This window comes from Scylla paramamosain, chromosome 45, assembly GCF_035594125.1.
Source record: "Scylla paramamosain isolate STU-SP2022 chromosome 45, ASM3559412v1, whole genome shotgun sequence".
Lineage (NCBI taxonomy): Eukaryota > Metazoa > Arthropoda > Malacostraca > Decapoda > Portunidae > Scylla > Scylla paramamosain.
In genome coordinates this window covers 8,762,833-8,785,251 of record NC_087195.1, presented here as the reverse complement: position 1 = coordinate 8,785,251, position 22,419 = coordinate 8,762,833, and the positions used below count along the sequence as shown (strand labels likewise).

Here is a 22,419-nt window from a genome sequence, read left to right as displayed (position 1 = left end):
CGAGGGGAGTTAGATCTTGAAAGATTTTGACACTTTCTTTTAATAAACGAGTTTTCGGCTAGTTAGAGAACAGACTTGGCATGGTTCCGGGGAGAAATATAAAGTGCATGAGATTCTGGTGATGGAAGGATCAAGTACCTTTTGTGAGCCACCTCTCTATCATGTACAGCACGAGAACAGGTTCTGTTAAACCAAGGTTAGGAAGGTTTAGGTCGAGAAAAAGAGTGAGGAATGTACGGCTCCATGCCAGACACTGTCACCTCTGTTATGCGCTTGGCACACAGAGACGGGTCTCTGACACGGAAGCAGTAGCCATTCCAAGGAAAATAAGCAATATACCTCCTCAGGTCCCCCCAACTAGCAGAGGCAAAACACCAGAGGCACCTCCGCTCAGGGAGATCTTGAGGAGGGATCGGAGCAATAGGACAACATACTACTACTACTGCTACTACTACTACTACTACTGCTACTGCTCCTACTATTGTTGCTGCTACTATACTACTACTACTACTACTACTACTACGACTGGTGTTACTATTGTTATTACTATTGTTCCACTACTATTACTACTAGTACTACTACTACTACTACTACTACTACTGCTACTACTACAAAAAAATACCTCCACCCCATGTTTATTGATGTGTCAATTAGGGGCTCCATTACTTGGAGGTCATTAGCCCCAGCTCTCGCTAATGAATGTGGCATCCAACCATATCTAATACTCTATAATATAAACATTAGTTGTTAACTATAAATTCACTCTACCTCTACTCTATCTACTCTTATGCCACTCTCCACCACTGTAGCCTCGCAGTCGAGGCCTCCTAAGTCTGCAGGTATGGGAGTGGAATGCCTTGTCCCCCTGAGACACAGGAGGGCAGATCTGAGGAGGGAGATTACTACTACTACTACTACTACTACTACTACTACTACTACTACTACTATTACTACTACTACTTCTACTACTACTACTACTACTACTACTGCTACTACTACTACTATTACTACTACTACTATTACTAGTGTTACTACTGGTATTACTATTGCTGCACTACTACTACTACTAATACTAATACTGTTAGCCAGGCTCACCTGGCCGTAGAACTCGTATGTATCAGTGTGTGCCTTCAGAAAATAATCTGTCGCCCACTTGATGGCAGCCAACCCATACTTCTCCTGACCTGAAAGATGGACAGTTGGCATGACTTTCGTATCACCGCTATTATTGTTGTTGTTGTTGTGGGTGTTACTATTATTATTGTTATTATTATTATTATTATTATTATTATTATTATTATTATTATTATTATTATTATTATTATTATTATCATTATTATTATTATTATTATTATTATTATTATTATTATTATTATTATTATTATTATTATTATTATTATTACTTCTACCACTACTACTACTACTACTACTACTACTATTATTATTGTTATTATTACTATTATTATCATAGGGGATAAAGTCTGACTCTCTCTTCCCTGCAGTGCCTGCTTGGTAACGCCAACGGCAGCGGTGAAGCTGCAATATACCTTGCAAGTCGGTAGTAGATTAAATTTTGCTTGTAAAACTCAAGAGACATTGTTATTATTATAACTTTTTTCATCCAATGCATCCTCCTGGTCGTGCCGCTACTCCTGCCCCTACCTGCCTCCTGGTGCCCCTCCAGGAAGTCCACTAGTCCCCAGCCCAGCATGGTGGTGGTGAAGGCCATCGGAAACCCAAACTTGACGTGGTCCCCAGCTATGTATGGAAGAAAGACAGTGGTTAGCGTGGTCGGGACAACACGGGGTTGAAAGAGTTTGACTAGGCAAGGTGCAAGCACAGAGGCACAGTTTCGGAGAACAATAGGAGGGACCCCATCAGGTCCATAAGCATGGAAAACATCATTGCGAAGAATTTTAATAAGTAGCATGAAGTAATCAGAGGGTGGAGGAGAGGGAGGAACAAGCCCAGAATCGTCCAAGGTAGAGTTTTTAGCAAAGGTTTGAGCAGATAGGGACTCCGAAGCTGGTGTAAGAGTCAATATAATTTTGAAATTTTGAGCGAAAGGTGTGTCTGTTATTAGGAGCTTGTAGTTTTGTGTGGAGGAAGAGAGTTGTCTTTAAAAGGCAGGGTGTGACTGCCCCCTTGTGTTGTGAGACACAAAAGGAAACGTTCAGTGAGGTCACAGCTGGGTTTAATGATAAGTTCACAACATCCCCTGAACAGTGCTTTAGACCTCACTGGGAGTCATTATCGTTTCGGCAGGTGTCTACTACCTCTCATTAGATCCAACGCCAATTCGATAATATAGAATTAAATCCTAGTTACTTAAACTGCTAATATGTTGAAACTGACATATTAGGAATTTCAAGTAAAATAAAGTTTAGTTCTATATTTTCGGATTGGCAGGTGGACCTTATGGGTCTGTTGTACGATATTTAGTTTCGAAGGGTCGGATCGCACTGTACGATATTTAGTTTTGAAGGATTGGACCTCACTGGATTGTCTTGAAGGCCGCAGGTTGTACAGGGCTGCTCTTGGGTCTTGAATATTTCCAGAATGTTGATGTGAGTACACAGCAATATTTTCGTAAATGAAGATGGAAACAAAAATAATTGGCAGCAACAACACTGAAAACTAAACTATTGTAACTGGAAACTTTCAGTAAAAGATTATATTATATGGAATTTTGAGTTGAGATTTTCAGAAAAGGAGTGCCCAGTTAGGTTTCTTGTATCAGACAGGGACAGTTTAGGGACAGTTTAGTGGCATTGAAGGAAAGGGGATTTGTGTCTGTACCTTCTTCTAAATCAGAAAGTTCATATCCCCTTAACAGTTAACCATACCCTCCCCTCCCTTCTCACACATTTCGTATCCCTGCACCCCTCTCCCCCTGCCCTCTTTCACCGTCATAGTAGCCTCCAGACAGGTCATGGCCCACGTCCGAGCCATCATCGAGGGCCGAGTCACCACGCCAGGTCACTCGCTGGTCAGCAGGCAGTGGACCCGACCTCTGTGCCTCATAGAACACATACGACATGCACAGGACCTGATATGAAGTGAGAGAGAGAGAGAGAGAGAGAGAGAGAGAGAGAGAGAGAGAGAGAGAGAGAGAGAGAGAGAGAGAGAGAGAGAGAGAGAGAGAGAGAGAGAGAGAGAGAGAGAGAGAGAGAGAGAGAGAGAGAGAGAGAGAGAGAGAGAGAGAGAGAGAGAGAGAGAGAGAGAGAGAGAGAGAGAGAGAGAGAGAGAGAGAGAGAGTAAAAAAATAGTAAAATGCAGATGAAAGTGTAATGCATCTCAATTATTTGTTATGTGAAAGTGGAATTTAAGAATATACAACATTAGTCTCAATTCAATTCATTTTTTTCTGATAAAACAATTAAATGTTGGTGTTGATTTTACTTGTGATACAAGTACACATATGTCTTTTTTATTATTATTATTTTTGGCTACAAATACATTTTTTTTTTTTTACTTACAATCCTTATAATACATAGTGCTGATGAAATTCTAATCTTTGGAAGTTGGTTCTTCTCTTTACTGCAGGCTTACTTTGCTGTCTTAAAGGACTTAAAGAGTTAGTTACCTGTGCATAGTCATGAGGCTTCATTCCTGTTGCATCACATGGGTTGACCATTGGCTCTGGAGTGGTGAGTGTGTTGTCCTCTGTGTGGTTGCAGGGAGATCATTTTCAGTTGTAAACAAATACATTAATGGATAATTTCTATAATTTCATCCTCTATTTTAATTCCATTGTCAGGGGTCTAGTTGGTGAACATCACAACTTCTCATATTCATCTCCTTACTTCAGACTTCAAAGAAAACTGTATAAGCTATTTTACACCTCCAATCAAACATGAAATTAACTAACCAATCCGTCATTCGAGCAATAAACGAATGGATCAATGACCCAACACTCAGTCAGCCAACTGCTTCATCAGTCAGTCAGTTAATCAACCAATCAATGGCATCAATCAGAAAAGAAGCGATGGTCAAGTGGTCAGAAGTCAGGCGTAGTGACTTCGGAGACCCAAGTTCGAGCTCTGGCGAAAGCTGATAATTTTTAAACTGTTGCCGAGTGGCCGAACACCCTCATTCTTTATCAATCCTGTCTTTGACGACAACTACATCAAGAAGCTCTGGAGGGCGGAATGAGCTTTTGCAAAGGCATTATCATGGGCAGATTTTTAATCTACAGATTTTTAATCTGCCCATGACATCACGGGCGAGCCGACCTATTAAAAGGTAGAGCAAAAAGTTAGTCATACGAAATAGATCCACATGGCCCCACAGCTCATCCCTTACTCCGGGACTGTGACTTCAGGGTTTCTACTGTTTACTTTTCCCAGGTTTCCCCAGACACCTATTTATCAACCAACGGCTGCATGAGCTCTGCGCCGCATGCTCCAGCCCAGATGCAGACCGAGATCCTCGGATTTGTAGTCAGGCGCGCTAGACGTTGCACCACGGAGGGACTGACTAAGCCTCTACCGACTATAAGAGGCCGACCATCTAAGGCTCCAAAAGAAGAAAAGAAGGGTTGCAACAAAAATTGCCTAATGGCGCTATGGGTAAAGAACATAAAAATATTTCATTAGGCGATTCCATCACCACACTACTCACCACACAGCAGTTCGTCGTTCATCACATTTTTCACCACCTGGGGGAAGGTGAAGTAGTAGTAGACTTGGATTAGGTACCATACTTCCTCACCCGCAGATACCTTCAGTGCTGGGTCAGTGATGATGAAAGTGAAGTCATCAACCTGTTCTACGCTTCCTTTTTGTAGCTGCAGGAAAGATTATTGTAACTTTAGTAATGCTTAGTTGTTGCTCTCCGCAAATTTTTCCTACATAGAATGTTTTTTCTTAACTGTGTGCACGCGCCACGCTGAGTGTGGGGTGTGGTGTCTGCGTGTATGGCAGTACTATACGAGTACTAATAGTATAGTAATATACGTAATACGTATTTGTTGTTTTATTGAGATATAAAAGGATGACGATCCACGGCATCACCGCGCAGCATTATGACGTGGTGGACTAGTGGAAGCAGAGGCAGTGTGCTCGCTGTTGCTGCGAGTTAGGACAAACTAACGTTATATTAATTTGAAATTAAGAGTTTAGGAAACGATGAAGGAAAAACATGTTATGTTTACATCTGGTTGAGAGGGGGTTGTAAATTCTCTAATCGCATGTTAAATTGTCTATGTTGAACTCGTATCTCCTCCCTTATTTATTGACCAATGTCTTTAATTTAAGAAGAATTTTAATCAGGAAGAATAGGAGAACAAGGTTTGCTATCGTTTTTCTTGTACGATAATCTTTTTTTTATTGTTCAATGAAAAATCAAAAAAATTTTGACTTTCAAATATTTGTCAAAACTCAAAATCAACTCCAAACAAAAATTTCGATAGCAGACTTTGTTTACCTCTCATAGTTTCATAAGCTGCAATATCCCATATATGTGTAACAGGAATAACAACGGAGGAGATCATTTTTATATGCCAAAATCCGCCTCATTGAGATGTCGCGTCCTAAAATTTAAGGTGTTACTATAATTCACCTATTGCAGCTAAGGACTTGAAATTCACATGATATATGAATCAAAATATGTTGAAAAAGCAGAAATAGTTTCATTTAGTTAGTCAGATTGGTTTTGTACATAGGCGTAAAGCGATTCATGATTTCACGCGCGGGGGAGGGGAAAAACAATTTTTTTTATATATATTTCGCCATATTTCTAAGTAAAAACCAGTATTTAACTGCTTAAAATGAATAAAATATTGCAGATACATTGATTACTTGCTGGATTTACGAAAAGATAAATATGTATTTTTATTTTTCGTATATAAATCTGAGAGAAATAGACTTTCGTGCTCTCTAATGTAAGTAGCGGGAGAACCGTAGATTTTCATAGAAAACTAAAGAAAAACGGGTATGAGAATATGAAAAAAAAAAAAAAAAAGGATAAAAAAGGGAATAAAACTTATCATGCATGTCTCGCGGAATGCGAAACCATGGAATTTCATGACAGAAGACCTTATTACATAAAGGGATATTTTTTTTTTTATCAAAACTGCATATATCAAAAGAAGCGGAAAAATGCAAAAAATTGAATTCTTTTTTTTTTTTTTTTTTTTTTTAGGTCCAGATCGTACAACCCCTCCTTGAGTTAGATTTAGAAATAAAAATTATGCAAATAGTTGTCTTTAGAAGTGAGCCCTTAAGAATCTCCATAACGATTAACCATTACATGTAATAAAGATCTTTAGTCTTGGCGGGAGTGCTCGAAAGCCATAATTTGATCCCATTGCTGTTCAACATTCTCAAACACATATCACGAGTGGATACTTATAACATTTGCCGTCACCAGCAATCTAAGAAGAAAAAAAATGTGTACATATTTATTCTGATATTTAAGGTAAACTTACTTTTCCTCACCCAATTTATTCACATTAGTATCATTTGTATTTATATGACAATTATGAGATCACATATCAGATGTAACTGGTTCAGAAAGCCACCACAAACCCTGCAATTCATGACACCTCTCATTAACAGACTAAACAACCTGAATCATATACAAGAAATATATACTAACACAGCCTAAGTGGCTTAAGGAAATTGGGTTAATTTAAAAACAAGAATAGCATAAACAGTCGTTCTTCCCCATGATTTCTAGGTGTGGCAAATTGTATCGTGACCATTCTTTGCTTATCCATCACCACCACCAGCATCACCGCCACCACCAATACTGCCCACCACTATCACCGCCACCACCACCACCATTACCACCCACACACACTTGTCATCACCACTGCTATATCTAAATACTCATACAAAAAAAAATAAATAAATAGATAAATAAAAAAATAATAAATAAATAAATAAATGTCAAGGTCTTGTATGATGAAAGAAAAGCAATGAAAATATAACAAATTATAAAAGAAAGTATATATATATATATATATATATATATATATATATATATATATATATATATATATATATATATATATATATATATATATATATATATATATATACACACCGTGAGCCGAGGAGGCGGTCAGGGCCGTAGGAGGCGCTCATTGGCTGGTACAGAGCGACTGGTGGGCTCGTTATGTAGGTGCGGTAGGAGGCGCTGACTGGTTGGCTTCGTTTGACTGGTGGGCTTGCTATGTGGCGGCGGTGCTTGATCCCTTCTCATACTCGGCAGGGCCTGTAAATCCTCAGCTGTACATTGAACCTTGGATTGAATTCTTTTATGTAGTGCTTCAAATTTTGCAAGTCGTTTCGTATCTGTATATTTACCTAAAATTTCAGTGTTTTCTTCCAGGTCTTTTCTTGTGATTTTGATGCCGTGCAAATGTTGTAAGTGTATTCTTGGCGCTCCTGATGTTAGGTGGCAGGTGAGCCGTCGAGATAGCTTCGTCGTGGTCATGCCAATGTAAGTTGAAGGGAGGACTTTACAGTTTCTTCGTTTACAGGTAAACTTATACACTGCGTGTGACTTATGGGTTGTCCCTCTTTCTCTGTGAGGACTGTTTCTGAGTAGGAGGTGGCTGGCCTTCTTGTTCCTGTAGTATATTTGGAGCTTTATCTTCTTTTCAGGGTCTGTGGACTTGACATTTCCTTTCACTATTTGTGTAATGATTCTTTCATCTTCTTTGTATGCTGTGGAGAAGAAAGGACGGTAGTATATGGTGATGTCAGGCTTTCTTGAGTCTTCAGAGGAGCCGGAGTTATGCCAGTTATCGATGATCTGCTTGCTCTGGTGGACGATGTTCTTTTCACTGAAGCCGTTGTTTATCAATACTTGTGTTGCCCTTTCTATTTCTTCATGCACTTGCTGCTAAGTGCTGCAGTGTGTGGGTGCTCTTCGGATGTAAGCACCGATAGTAGAGTCCTTACATCGGTCAGGACATTCGCTCCTTTCATTAGGGCAGTGCCCAGGGTTAGTTGCTTTGACATACACTGCTGTATTGAGCTTCACTTGCTGTTGCTTCACGAGTACGTCGAGGAAGGACATGGTACCGTTTACACTGTGTTCTATGGTGAAGTTGAGACCAAAAATTTCTTCAAGGCAACGCTTGAGCTGGTCAGCACCAACGTTGCTTGCAGTCTTGATGAATATGTCGTCAATATAGCGACAATCTTTTTGAACACATCTTCTTGACGATACTTGTTTCCCCGAGAGGGGGTAAAAGGGGCTTCCATTGTGCAGCATTCGAGGAGTCCGCCTTGTGCAGTTTCAGGAATGTCAAGTTGGGGTGCAGAGTCGTTATGGTACACTCTGTCAATGAAGTAGTCGATGGTGCGTTTGACTGGAACACTGGTAAAAACTTGTTTCACATCAGGTGAAGCGATATCACTATCGGCGGTGTTGCTCTTGAGGATGTGGAGAAAATCAGATGCAGATTGCAGGCTGCAGATGTTGGGAATATAAGAACATCGTCCACCAAAGCAAGATCATCGGTAAGTGGCATAACTCCAGCTCCCCTGAAGACTCAAGAAAACCTGACATCACCATATACTACCGGGCTTTCTTCTCCTCAGCATGCAAAGATGAAAGAATCGTTACACAAATAGTGAAAAAGAAATGTCAAGCCCACAGACCCAGAAAGGAAAATAAAGCTCCAAATATACTACAGGAACAAGAAAACCAGCCACCTCCTACTCAGAAACAGTCCCCACATAGAAAAAGAGACAACCCAAAAATCACACGCTGTGTATAAGTTTACCCGTAAACGAGGAAACTGAAGTTCTCCATCAACTTACACTGGCATGACCACGACGAAACTATCTCGACGGCTCACCTGCCACCTAACATCCGGAGCGCCAAGAATATACACTTACGAGTACAACAGCAGCACGGCATCAAAATCACAAGAAAAGACCTGGAAGAAAACATCGAAATTTTAGATATGTGTGCAGATGCGAAACGCTTTGCAATACTTGGAGCACTGTACATGAAAAAATTCAACCCCAGACTTAATGTACAAGCTGAGGATTTACAGGCCATGCCGAGCATGAGAAGAGATCAAGCACCACCGCCACATGGCAAGCCCACCAGCCAGCCGGAGCCAACCAAACAGTATTTCCCACCGCACCCACATAACGAACCCACCAATCGCGCTGTACCAGCCAATCAGCGCCTCTTATGGCCTAGACCGACACCTCGCTTCACTGCATAAATACCAGCCTCCCCAGCGTGTCCATATATATAAATATATGTATATATATATATATATATATATATATATATATATATATATATATATATATATATATATATATATATATATATATATATATATATATATATATTACACAGAATGGAAAATATTTAGGCTGCACCCTCATAAAAATAGAATATATTCACATGTAAAACTCAGGCTCACATTCTTAAACGTTTTGTCCTTTGTCGTAGAGATGATTAGTTGAGCGTTCAAGGATGCTTTCGCTAATTAATGATGGAGAACTATCAATTAATAAACTATCAATAGAATCATGGAAGCACCCGTGAAGACTCACATAACTCTTAGTACAGCCCACTGAAAGCAGTCGAAATAAAATACCGAAGCGTTTAGGAACGCAGGTCGCATAGCCATAACAGTTACCTCTAGACGCAACACTCTGGACTGGAAGCTCAGTTCAAGGCGCAGACCGTCGATATCTTTGGGCGCGTTGTCCCTGAACTCTGCCTGGTAGTTCCCTTGCCATTCTTGCAGCACCTTCACATTGTCACATTGGCCCGCTACTCCTGGGAAATGCAGACTCCAAAATTTTAAACTACTACTACTACTACTACTACTACTACTACTACTATTACTATTACTACTTATTACTACTACTATTAACACTACACATAAGGGCTAAAGCACCGGCAACATAGTCCACAAGGCCCTCAAGGTTAGCAGTGCGGATAGGTCAAAAAGTATTAAAATGAAGCTCAATAAATTTAGTTAAGTTCAAACAGATTGGAAGGAATTGGTCATAAGGAGGATAAATGACTGCAACGGATTCGATAACCATGCTGTTTGCGCCGAGTCAATGGAGATCTTTAAAAGATTACATTAATTTTAGGAAGGGGTGATAGGTTGGTACAAGTACATATAATTTGAGAGTATGTCACGTGCAGATTGTGTTCCTGATCTAATACAAAATAGTGAAAAGGAGGGCACAGAATTAAAAACAAAATAAGGGATTTAATAACCTAAAGCAGTGTAAAGCAGCGTTCAATCTTGTTGCTTTTGTTGTTGTTTCGGAGACCTCCATATTCTCCCTGACTATATCGTACAGTAGTTCATAATGACGTAACCTTTCACTTTACCGGGCCTGTCTCTGTTATTCGTACAAGCGCCACACCGACACACGCCCTGCTGATTGATCGAGCGCGATAACGGCAGCATAGTAACGCCATGGTAAAGTAGTACCGCGTGTTTAGGGAGTCGAAGGTTTCTCAAGCGATTCAAATCCTGATTATGGTCTGAGGTTGGAAAAAGCGTCCACTCTGTATAACGGTTCCCAAATGCGAAAATTAACTGTCCTTCGTTAGGAGACACCGTCATAACCCTATTAGAATAGGGGAACCGGATACAAACCGCCCCCCACCAAAAAATAAATAAATTAATTAATAAATAAAAATCAAACCACCTTCATTCTATTACTAAGGTGTACCTCAAGGCTCTGTTCTTGGCCCGTTACTTTTTTCCTAACTTATATTAAAGATATCACAAACTGTAAAACAAAATTCAATTTCGTAATATATATATACTGCTGGCACATTTCTCTTACTCAAAGATGAAAATATTTATCTGCTTTATGAAAATTCAAACATAGAGTTAAATAATATCAAGTCTTGGACTCACTCAAATAAACTAATATTCAACGTATCTCAAACAGATTTTACCTTATTTCAAAAAGCTTTTTTTTTTTCTTATTTTCAAAATCCCATCAATAACACTGAACGGTGAAACTAAAACAAGTTTGTCAGACTAAATTTCTAGGTATTATAAATGATGAAAGTTTAACTGGAATTCACATATTGAGCAAATACTTAAAACTTTCAGAAATTACCGCTATCCTCTACAGAGTTCGCACAGCCTAACTCTATATGCATTAATCAGCATATATTACACTCTGTTATCCTCACTTTCCGTATTGTGTCTCCATATGTGCATCCACATGGCCCTCCTTGTTAAATACATTAACAGTAGCAGAGAACTAAATCGTTAGATGCATATTTTTCATTAGAAAAGATTAATTCAACAATTAATGTATTTACAGAAACGAAATAATACATATATGATTTATCTACATTCATCAGAACTTCACTTTATTGATAATATGTATTTATAAATCTAGGGAATGATGAGATATATAAATGAAACTCATACTAGAAGTAATAATATCCTAATTTGTTCTGTATATAGAACTTCTTTATTTAAGAAAACTGTTATAAACTATGGTCTAAGTTGTTCTACAGTTTGCCTCATGAGAAAAAAGGTCTTTTTGCAAACAACCAGTATTTCTAGTTACGAGAAATAAAAAAAAAATCTATTTAATAAGCAATCAATGATGTTATAATTCTTTTGCGAAAAATTTCCTGTTTCATGACTCTGTTATATTATTAATATTATATCTACTTGTATTTCCTTTAATTTCAATTTCAGTGTTATATTATTAATATTATATCTACTTGTATTTCCTTTAATTTCAATTTCAGTGTGTCTTTTTTTTTTTTTCATCTATGGTTATTGTATATAGTATGTTTTCTGTGTTTGGTATGAAAATTACTAAATCGTTGTAATTAGCTTTCATACCATTCTACAATGTTTAGGAAAAATTTCCTTCATGGAGGTGCAGCTCGACGAACCGGAGCTAAGAAATGTAAATATTATTAAGTATCCATTACGTTATGCTTTTGTTTATATTAATTAACGTTACTTACTTACTTACTTACTTACTTACACACACACACACACACACACACACACACACACACACACACACACACACACACACACACACACACACACACACACACACACACACACACACACACACACACACACACACACACACACACACACACACACACACACACACACACACACACACATATTTATTGTTGTAGCATTAAAAGTATCTAAGATCTGTGGCATTTTATACAGAGTCCGTAACCATCTCACACCTGAAGCACTTATCATTATCTACTACACATTCTCTTATCCTCATTTCATTTCGTGTGTATCAGTGTGGGCTTGTACTTAGCACTCTCTTCTCAAAAAAATTCGCAATAGCACAAAATATAATCTTTAGATACATGTTTTCTATGAACAGATTTGAGTCAACACAAGGTGTACTTTCTACATACAAATTTCTTAGTTTTGTAAATATCCTTAAGTATTTTGTTTTACTGTTTATTTAAAAATGCATCACACAGTATCAGGGAACACAACCTTTCAGGCTGGTAAGCACTTCACACAATACTCCAGGTAATAATTTCTAATGTGTCCTCACTTCAGAACCATTCTCTTTCAAAACAGTTTGTTGTGCTCCGGAACTCACCTGTGGAATTCACTCTCCGTAGATATTAAGAGTCTTGTTAGTAATGGTAATCTTCCCCTATTTAACACATCTATTAAATTTAATTTGTATAATAAGCAAAATTTGCATAATCAGGGAAATTAATAATGGTTATTTTAGATTATATTTCTTATTTTCATTATTTCTTGTATATTTCTTATTTCATTGTGATATTTGTTTTAAGTTTATTTTATTGATATTTCTAATTACTGTACTAATACTATTATTGTTACTTTTTTGCTCGGCTAGCACTACTACTTATTTCCTCTACTATTACCGTTTGTCTTACTATAATTAATAACACTTGTTTGTTCTACTACTATTACTGTAGTAATAGTAGTAGAACTAATCACTTGATTGTTATATACATTTATTTATTTAATTTTAATTTTTATTTATTTATTTATTTATTTATTTATTTATTTATTTATTCATTTTTTATGTAGGAAGGACACCGGCCAAGGATAACAAAAATCAAATAAAAAAAAAAAACTCACTGAGATGCCGGTCTCCGAATACGGTGCAAAGCGGTAGTCAAAAAACTGAGTGATAAGTGTCTTCAAGCTTCCCTCCTGAAGGAATTCAAATCATAGAAAGGTGGAAATAAAGAAGGATATTTTTTTTTTATGTAGGAGGGATACTGGCCAAGGGCAACAACAATCCAATAAAAAAATGCCCACTGAAATGCCAGTCCCATAAAAGGGTCAAAGCTGTAGTCAAAAATTGATGAATAGGTGTCTTGAAACCTCCCTCTTGAAGGAATTCATGTCATAGATAGGTGGAAATACAGAAGCAGGCAGGAAGTTCCAGAGTTTACCATAGAAAGGGATGAATGATTGAGAATTCTGGTTAACTCCTGCGTTAAAGAGGTGGACAGAATAGGGGTGAGAGAAAGAAGGTCATGGGGAGCGAGGCCGCGGGAGGAGGGGAGGCATGCAGTTAGCAAGATCAGAAAAGCAGTTAGCATGAAAATAGTAGTAGAAGACAGCTAGAGATGCAACATTGCGGCGATGAGAGAGAGGCTGAAGACATTCAGTTAGAGGAGAGGAGTTGACGAGATGAAAAGCTTTTGATTCCACCCTGTCTAGAAGAGCAGTATGAGTGGAACCTCCCAGACATGTGAAGCATACTCCATACATGGACGAATAAGGCCCTTGTACAGAGTTAGCAGCCGGGGGGGGTGTGAGAAAAACTGGCGGAGACGTCTCAGAACACCTAACTTCATAGAAGCTGTTTTAGCTAGAGATGAGATGTGAAGTTTCCAGTTCATATTATAAATAAAGGACAGACCAAGGATGTTCAGTGTAGAAGAAGGGGACAGTTGAGTGTCATTGAAGAAGAGAGGATAGTTGTCTGGAAGGTTGTGTCGAGTTGATAGATGGAGAAATTGAGTTTTTGAGCCATTGAACAATACCAAGTTTGCTCTGCCCCAATCAGAAATTTTAGAAAGATCAGAATTCAAGCGTTCTGTGGCTTCCCTGCGTGAAATGTTTACCTCCTGAAGGGTTGGACGTCTATGAAAAGACGTGGAAAAGTGTAGGGTGGTATCATCAGCGTAGGAGTGGATAGGACGAGAAGTTTGGTTTAGAAGATCATTAATGAATAAGAAGAGAGTGGGTGACAGGACAGAACCCTGAGGAACACCACTGTTAACAGATTTAGGAGAAGAACAGTGACCGTCTACCACAACAGCAATAAAACGGTCAGAAAGGAAACTTGACATGAAGTTACAGAGAGAAGGATAGAAGCCGTAGGAGGGTAGTTTGGAAATCAAAGCTTTGTGCCTGACTATCAAAAGCTTTTGATATGTCCAAGGCAAAAAGTTCACCAAAAGTGAGTTCACCGGCAAAAATTTCACCAAAATCTCTAAAAGAGGATGACCAAGACTTAGTAGGGAAAGCCAGAAGATCACTAGTAGAGCGGCCTTGACGGAACCCGTACTGGCGATCAGATAGAAGGTTGTGAAGTGATAAATGTTTAAGAATCTTCTTGTTGAGGATAAATTCAAAAACTTTAGATAGGCAGGAAATTAAAGCAATAGGACGGTAGTTTGAGGGATTAGAACGGTCACCCTTTTTAGGAACAGGTTGAATGTAGGCAAACTTCGACCAAGAAGGAAAGGTAGATGCTGACAGACAGAGCTGAAATAGTTTGACTAGGCAAGGTGCAAGCACGGAGGCACAGTCTCGGAGAACAAAAGGAGGGACCCCATCAGGTCCATAAGCATGCAGGGAGTTCCAGAGTTTACCAGAGAAAGGGATGAATGAAAAACACTGGTTAACTCTTACATTATAGAGGTGGACAGAATAAGGATGAGAGAAAGAAGAAAGTCTCGTGCAGCGAGGCGGCGGAAGGAGAGGGGGCATGCAGTTATCAAGATCAGAAAGATCAGTTAGCATGAAAATAGCGGTAGAAAATAGCAAGAGATGCAACATTGCAGCGATGAGAAAGTGGCTGAAGACACTCAGTTGGAGGAGAGGAGTTGGTGAGACGAAAACTTTTGATTCCACCCTGTCTGGAAGAAAAACTGAGAGAAAAAAAAACTGGTGAGAAAAACTGGCGATGTCTCAGAAAGTCTAACTTCATAGAAACTGTTTTAGCTGGAGATGAGATGTGAAGTTTCCAGTTTAGATCATAAGAAAAGGACAGACCGAGGATGTTCAGTGTAGAAGAGGAGGACAGTTGAGTGTCATTGAAAAAGAAGGAATAGTTGCCTGGAAGGTTGTGTCGAGTTCACAGATGGAGGAATTGAGTTTTTGAGGCATTGAACAATATTAAGTTTCCTCTGCCCCAATCAGAAATTTAAGAGGAATCTGACGTCAGGCGTTCTCTAACTTTCCTGCATGAGCTGTTTACTTCCTGAAGGGCTGGACGTCTACAAAAAGACGTCCAACATTTAGGAGAAGAACAGTGACCGTCTACCACAGCAGCAATAAAACGGTCAGAAAGGAAACTTGAGATGAAGTTACAGAGAGAAGGATAGAAGCCGTAGGAGGGTAGTTTGGAAATCAAAGCTTTGTGCCTGACTATCAAAAGCTTTTGATATGTCCAAGGCAAAAAGTTCACCAAAAGTGAGTTCACCGGCAAAAATTTCACCAAAATTTCTAAAAGAGGATGACCAAGACTTAGTAGGGAAAGCCAGAAGATCACTAGTAGAGCGGCCTTGACGGAACCCGTACTGGCGATCAGATAGAAGGTTGTGAAGTGATAAATGTTTAAGAATCCTGAAGGGATTGAACCCTTCCTGAAGGGTTGGACGTCTACAAAAAGACGTAGAAAAGTGCAGGATGGAATCTTCACCGTAGGAATGAATAGGACAAGAAGTCTGGTTTGGAAGATCATTGATGAATAAAAGGAAGAGAGTGCGTGACAGGATAGAAGCCTGAGGAACACCATTGTTAATAAATTTAGGAGAACAGTGACCGTCTACCACAGCAGCAATAGAACGGTCAGAAAAGAAACTTGAGATGAAGTTACAGAGAGAGAAGGATAGAAGCCGTAGGAGGGTAGTTTGGAAATCAAAGCCTTGTGCCAGACTTTATCAATAGCTTTCGTCAAAATATTGCTAAGGCAACAGCAAAAGTTTCACCAAAATCTCTGAAAGAGAATGTTCAATACTCAGTAAAAAAAAGGTGCAAGCACGGAGGCACAGTTTCGGAAAGCATCATTGCAAAGAATTTTAACAGGTAGCATGAAGTAATTAGAGGGTGGAGAACAAGCGTTGAATCATCCAAGGTAGAGTTTTTAACAAAGGTTTGAGCGATGAGTTTAGCTTCAGATAGATGTGATAGCAGTGGTGCCATCTCGTTGAAATAAAGGAGGGAAAAAAGAAGCAAAGTTATTGCAGATGTTTTTGCTTAGGTGCCAGAAGTCACAGGAAGGATTAGATCGTGAAAGATTTTTGACACTATCAATGAAGGAGTTTTTGGTTGGTTGGAAAACAGACTTGGCATGGTTCCGGGCAGAAATATAAAGCGCATGAGATTCTGGTGATGGAAGGGTAAAGTACCTTTTGTGGGCCACTTCTCTATCATATACAGCACGAGAACAGGCTGTGTTAAGTCAAGGTTTGGATGGTTTCGGTCGAGAAGAAGAGTGAGGAATGTACGCCTCCATACCAGACACTATCACTTCTGGTATGCTCTCGGCACATAGAGACGGGTCTCTGATATGGAAGCAGTAGTCATTCCAAGGAAAATCAGCAAACTACATCCTCAGGTCTCCCCAACTAGCAGACACAAAATGCCAGAGGCATCTCCGCTTAGGAGATCCTAAGGAGGGATTGGAGTGATAGGACAAGATACAGATATGAGATTGTGATCGGACGAGCTCAACAGAGATGATAATGTAACAGCATAAGCAGGACTAGAGATTAGGAAAAGGTCAAGAATGTTAGGCGTATCTCCAAGACGGCCAGGAATACGAGTAGGGTGCTGCACCAATTGCTTTAGGTCGCGGAGGATAGCAAAGTTAAAGGATGGTCAGTGAAGGGAGAGGAAAACGAAAGCTGGTGGTGAACATTGAAGTCTCCAAGAATGGAGATGTCCGCAAAAGGGAAGAGTCAGAATGTGCTCCACTTTGGAAGTTAAGTAGTCAAAGAACTTATATTCAGAGAAATTATGTGAGAGGTATACGGATAAATTTAGTTTGAGAATGACTGTAGTCGTAGCCAGATGGTGGAAAACTCGAAAGATTCAAGAGCGTAAGCACAAGAACAGGTTAAGTCGTTGTGCACATAGACGCAACATCCAGCTTTGGATTGAAAATGAGGATGTAAAAAGTAGGAGGGAACAGAAAAGGGGCTACTGTCAGTTTCTAATACTGTATTTCAACAGAAAAGGGGCTAGTGTCAGTTTGTAATACTGTATTTCAATATTCTTAATATCAGATGCAGCCAATAAATTATGATAAATATACCTGTCTGCCGGGAAGCTTTTGCTTGGTAGCCTGTGCCAATGTTTATCATATATTTAAATGTACATAATTTGTTCATCATTAAATGGCAATAAGTTTACTTTACGTTACTTCACACACACACACACACACACACACACACACACACACACACACACACACTCTCTCTCTCTCTCTCTCTCTCTCTCTCTCTCTCTCTCTCTCTCTCTCTCTCTCTCTCTCTCCTTTCAAGCTAAGCTGCTTCCCTTCATACTTAATTAGCTATGCAATATTACATATACGTAGTACAATAATATATATATATATATATATATATATATATATATATATATATATATATATATATATATATATATATATACTTTTACACATTTACCTGATACATAATCCCTATATAAAATTCTTTTCCTCTTTCTGTCCTTCCACAAAACACTTGACACATTATGTTGTGTAAATTATTTATATATTATTATTGCAGTTATTATTATTGTTATTGTTATCGTTATCATTATTATTATTATTTATTGTTTATATCCAAGATCACTTTATATTGGCGTATCGTCCCGCTGTTGCTCCTCAGTCAGTTGCCACCTAGCCTCCTGGGTGTCAATTTCCGTGATGTCTGCTACGCTCTGTACCGCAGCCTGTTATTGTACTGAAGCTTCTAAGTAGTGTTTGGTGTTTCCTTGTTGACCTGGATAAGCGGATACACAGAGTGTACCGTCCCCAGTAAGTAATCATAGAAACTTTTGAAGAAATGTCTAAAATGAACTAAAAGAGTTTTGTAGTGTTTCCCCCTTTCCGTCTTTGCCAAATAAGAAAATAGCACTACCTGCTTTGACTGCAATGCGTACCTAAATTGGGATAACTCTGGAGTTTGAGCCTCTTGGCCATGCTGCAGTGAAGGACATTTCATAAATTCAATCACGTGTTTAAGGCGATTCACACACATCAGTGACGTGTCAGTACCGCGTCCGCTCAGTGTCAGTGATACCCGTGTTGTTTCCTTAACGTCTACGCACACACATCTGTGGTGATGTCGTACAGCGTGAAATCAGTGTTTTCCAGGATGGCAATGTTTTCGGACGTGGTGTTGACAATGATTGCCATAATGCTTGATGAAGAGGAAGAGGCAGAACAAAAAGTGAAGAAGAGAAAGTGGGTACATGAAGCGTGGCAGAAAAGAGAAACTGAAGATGAGTTTGTGACTCTGTACAAGGAATTAACCGATGATGAAACAAAATTTTTCAAGTACTTCAGAATGTCCAAAAACTGCTTCAGGATATTGTTCAGTAAAATAGAGACTCAACTTAGCATCTTTCATTTCTTCTATTTTATTCCATATATCTTGCTTGAAATTGCAATCCATATATTTTGGTTGTGACAGATCATAAAGAACAGGATGGTTTCGCTCCAATTCAGTAAGTAGTTCGTCATCCATTTTCTTGACAGCTCAGAACACTCGTCCGGCGTCCGTGAAAATCTAAATAATATCGGTGGCGACTATACTCAGCTTCACGGAACGGAGACGTAACGGTCACTGAGAGTCAAAACACTGTACTGCGCCGGACGTGTGTAAATGCTTCGGTTGAATTCAAAGCAACGATATTTTTTGTCACTGACACTGAAGCACTGAGCGGACGCGGCACTGACACGTCACTGATGTGTGTGAATCGGCCTTTAATCTGCTTTTTTCCCCATCCTGCCTGAAGCTGGCCAACTAACATAACTAAGCATTTCAGTTTTTGTTTTACCTATATTTTATATTCTATTTATTCTACTTTATTTTTTTTTCTTTTATTTGTGAATCTGTTCCATGTTGTTCAACTCCACGTCCTTCCTTGATGTTTCTTTACTAACTGCAACCAGTAACAATCATACGCGTTGCACTTCCTGATAGCGGCAAGTGGTGCGCACAGTTGGCCCTGGTGTGAGCTTTTCAGCTGAAGAGACGGAATATGGTAAGAAACCTGCATTGTATCTTGTCGCCTTCGTCGTACGCAGTATTTTGCCCAGTGCAAAGCTTTTCTGCACATAAAGCGTAGACGCAAGATGAAGCGAATCGCCACAGCACAAAGACACAGAGAAAGCACAAACATCTTGGCGACAGTGGAATCTTTATTCGCTGTTGCTTTGATGATGAAATCATTCTGAAACGTTAAGGGGGTTTGTACGAGGCAATTCGCGGCTGTCTGCAACCGCGATTTTCTGAATTGTGGGAGCAGCCGGGAAACCGCTAAGTTTTCTAGGGTCAAATGAGAACAATTGTCAATATAAAATTAAAAATAGGAGGAATATTGTTGACAAGTGTTAGAGTAATAACCATTAATTGTTCTTTTATATGCAATAAGTAAATAAAATATTTAAATTTATTTATAAAAAATCTGGAGAATAGACGCGGAATTGATTCGTTTACAAAGTCGCTGAAGAAGCCAGTGTCCCAGCATGTATACTGGAAGGCATCATAAGCACCACAGCCTGCAAGGCTGTATAGACCAACAACGAGTCCACAATCATTTTTATTCAAGCACACCAATATCGCAATTTTACCAACCACCTCGGATTGATTGATTGATTTTTTTTTTTTTTTTTATGCAGCCGGATAACGGGCTAGCGGCTGCCCTCCACCGTGTGAATGCTTTCAGGTGAAACCTGCCGGTTGTTCCGGGTGGCTGCAAGCAGCCGGGTGGAAAAACAGCCCCATATAAACCCGCTTTTAGCGAATTAAGATCCTACCAATGCTAAAACGTTCGCGCTCCTTCTAGCTCTCTCTCTCTCTCTCTCTCTCTCTCTCTCTCTCTCTCTCTCTCTCTCTCTCTCTCTCTCTCTCTCTCTCTCTCTATGTATATATATATATATATATATATATATATATATATATATATATATATATATATATATATATATATATATATCATTGTTTATTGGTCTAGCGTGAATACATATAAAATTACTCTTACTAGTATTTCACGAAGCTAAATTTCATGAAGCTGAAGCGCTAATACCGAATTAATACTAACATGATGCGGGAACAGCAAAGTTGTTTTATTATGCCTGAAACTATTCCTTTCTGCTAATGACATCTATTTTTTACGTCGTTCTCCCAATACCCTTAGAGGAGATATACCAGTGAATGCCACTTACCGGCAAAGAAGAGGAACAGGAGCGCGAGTAGGGAGATAGCATCCATTTCTTCCCTTGGTTGCTGCCAGCGGTCCACTGGTGTCCCTTCAAAGCTCTATCGTATTATGTACCTACCTTCCTCTGACCCGTGACGACTTCTGACAAAGTCCGTTTTACATCTGTTTTCATCCGAGCTTTTCTTCATGGCTTCATTATCTGTTTATCAAATAATGACTCATGGTTTTTTGAAGGACACTGACGACGATGATGATAATATAGATGATGATACAGATAATAAGTGCATGATCTCTATGTGTGTGTCAGTTTTTCACAAAAATGTGGCTGACTCTTATGATAAAACAAGTACCATTCAACGCATAGTGATTTATGGATAGTTACTTATCCATAAATTAACGAACTTTCGAATATTTTGCTTCTTTCATACATGGTCAACGAGAAGCTGTATTACAAGAAAACTGCGCATCTGATTTCCCGATATATATATATATATATATATATATATATATATATATATATATATATATATATATATATATATATATATATATATATATATATATATATATATATATATATATATATATATATATATATATATATATATATATATATATATATATATATATATATATATATATATATATATATATATATATATATATATATATATATATATATATATATATATATATATATATCACCAAAGATCCTCTCACAGTTGTCGACATTCAAACATTTTATACTTAGGTAAAGCTTCATACTTGGGAGAAGTCATTGTTTCCACCAGCCTTGGCTATAATTTTATTCACTGACCAACCTGGGAAAAAAAGTCTGCAACCTTGCACCCGATATCCTTAACCCTTTGGTTTATGTCAAACTCTTTTTTCCGTTGGTCTTTATCAGATCAAACCCATATTTCCATATTCTGGACTTAACAAACAGAGGTACTTATGGCACCACACGTCTCCTAACTGAGAAGACCTGAGGCAGTACTATTCTGATTTTCCTTGGATTACTTATTGTTTTCTTGTCAGCGATCCATCTTTTTGTGCAGAGTCCAAAACGAAAGTAATTGTCTCTGGCACGGAGGCATACCTTCCAAACACTTTCTTTAATCCCGTTGCTAATTATTTTGGTTCACCTCAGCCTGCTCTTGTACTGTCGAGGGTAAGAGATAGTGACTTACAAGTGATACCTTAACCTTCCATCTCCTGAAAATCATACTGATTTTATCTTACTTTTTTTTCGAAAATCTTCCATCGATAAAAAATGTGAAAATCTTGCCAGTTCATCATGTGACTTCTTTTCTCATCTCTTTTTCATACAGATGCATCCACTGCCATCTCCATCTCCAAGGTGATTTTCCTCTCAGAATTTTTTGGCAACTCCACACTGGATTATTATAGACTTGCTCCTCCCTCACTTTATCATTCCTGCTATTGAAACTCTTCCTAAAAATGTCTTCTGTGCTCTCTCTGGCCTTGATTCTCGTTAGGCTTATGGTCCTGACGAAATTCCTCCTATCATTTATATTACTGTGTTTCTGTACTCGTACCTTTCCTACGAAAGGTAGGTAACATTTATAAAAGAACATGTATGAAGGAGTGAGGGCAGGAATAGGAGAAGCAGCACATTTTTCTGCAACCGTTGAGTGGCTGAAGATCACACAATGCCATGAACTGTGCTTTTGAGTTAAAAGTGCGGCAAGGAGCACCAGGGAATTGCATCAGCCTCTACAGGACCACCTAAAAAGATGGTGCCAGTGCCA

At 38.8% G+C, this 22,419-nt stretch overlaps 1 protein-coding gene across 1 annotated transcript in view; it reads right to left on the bottom strand.

Annotated features, from left to right (window-relative positions):
• LOC135094457 (endoglucanase E-4-like) overlaps positions 1-20,814 on the bottom strand; it is a 35,685-nt gene extending 14,871 nt beyond the window's left edge. The window contains exons 1-7 of the mRNA XM_063994554.1: positions 20,652-20,814; positions 9,623-9,765; positions 4,624-4,789; positions 3,587-3,666; positions 2,908-3,049; positions 1,663-1,758; positions 1,096-1,184 (exon numbers count right to left, since the gene is read on the bottom strand). Coding sequence (XP_063850624.1) covers positions 1,096-1,184; positions 1,663-1,758; positions 2,908-3,049; positions 3,587-3,666; positions 4,624-4,789; positions 9,623-9,765; positions 20,652-20,697 — 762 coding nt within the window. The 5' untranslated portion in view covers positions 20,698-20,814. The remainder of the gene's footprint in view (positions 1-1,095; positions 1,185-1,662; positions 1,759-2,907; positions 3,050-3,586; positions 3,667-4,623; positions 4,790-9,622; positions 9,766-20,651) is intronic.
• Between the last annotated feature and the right edge of the window lie 1,605 nt (positions 20,815-22,419).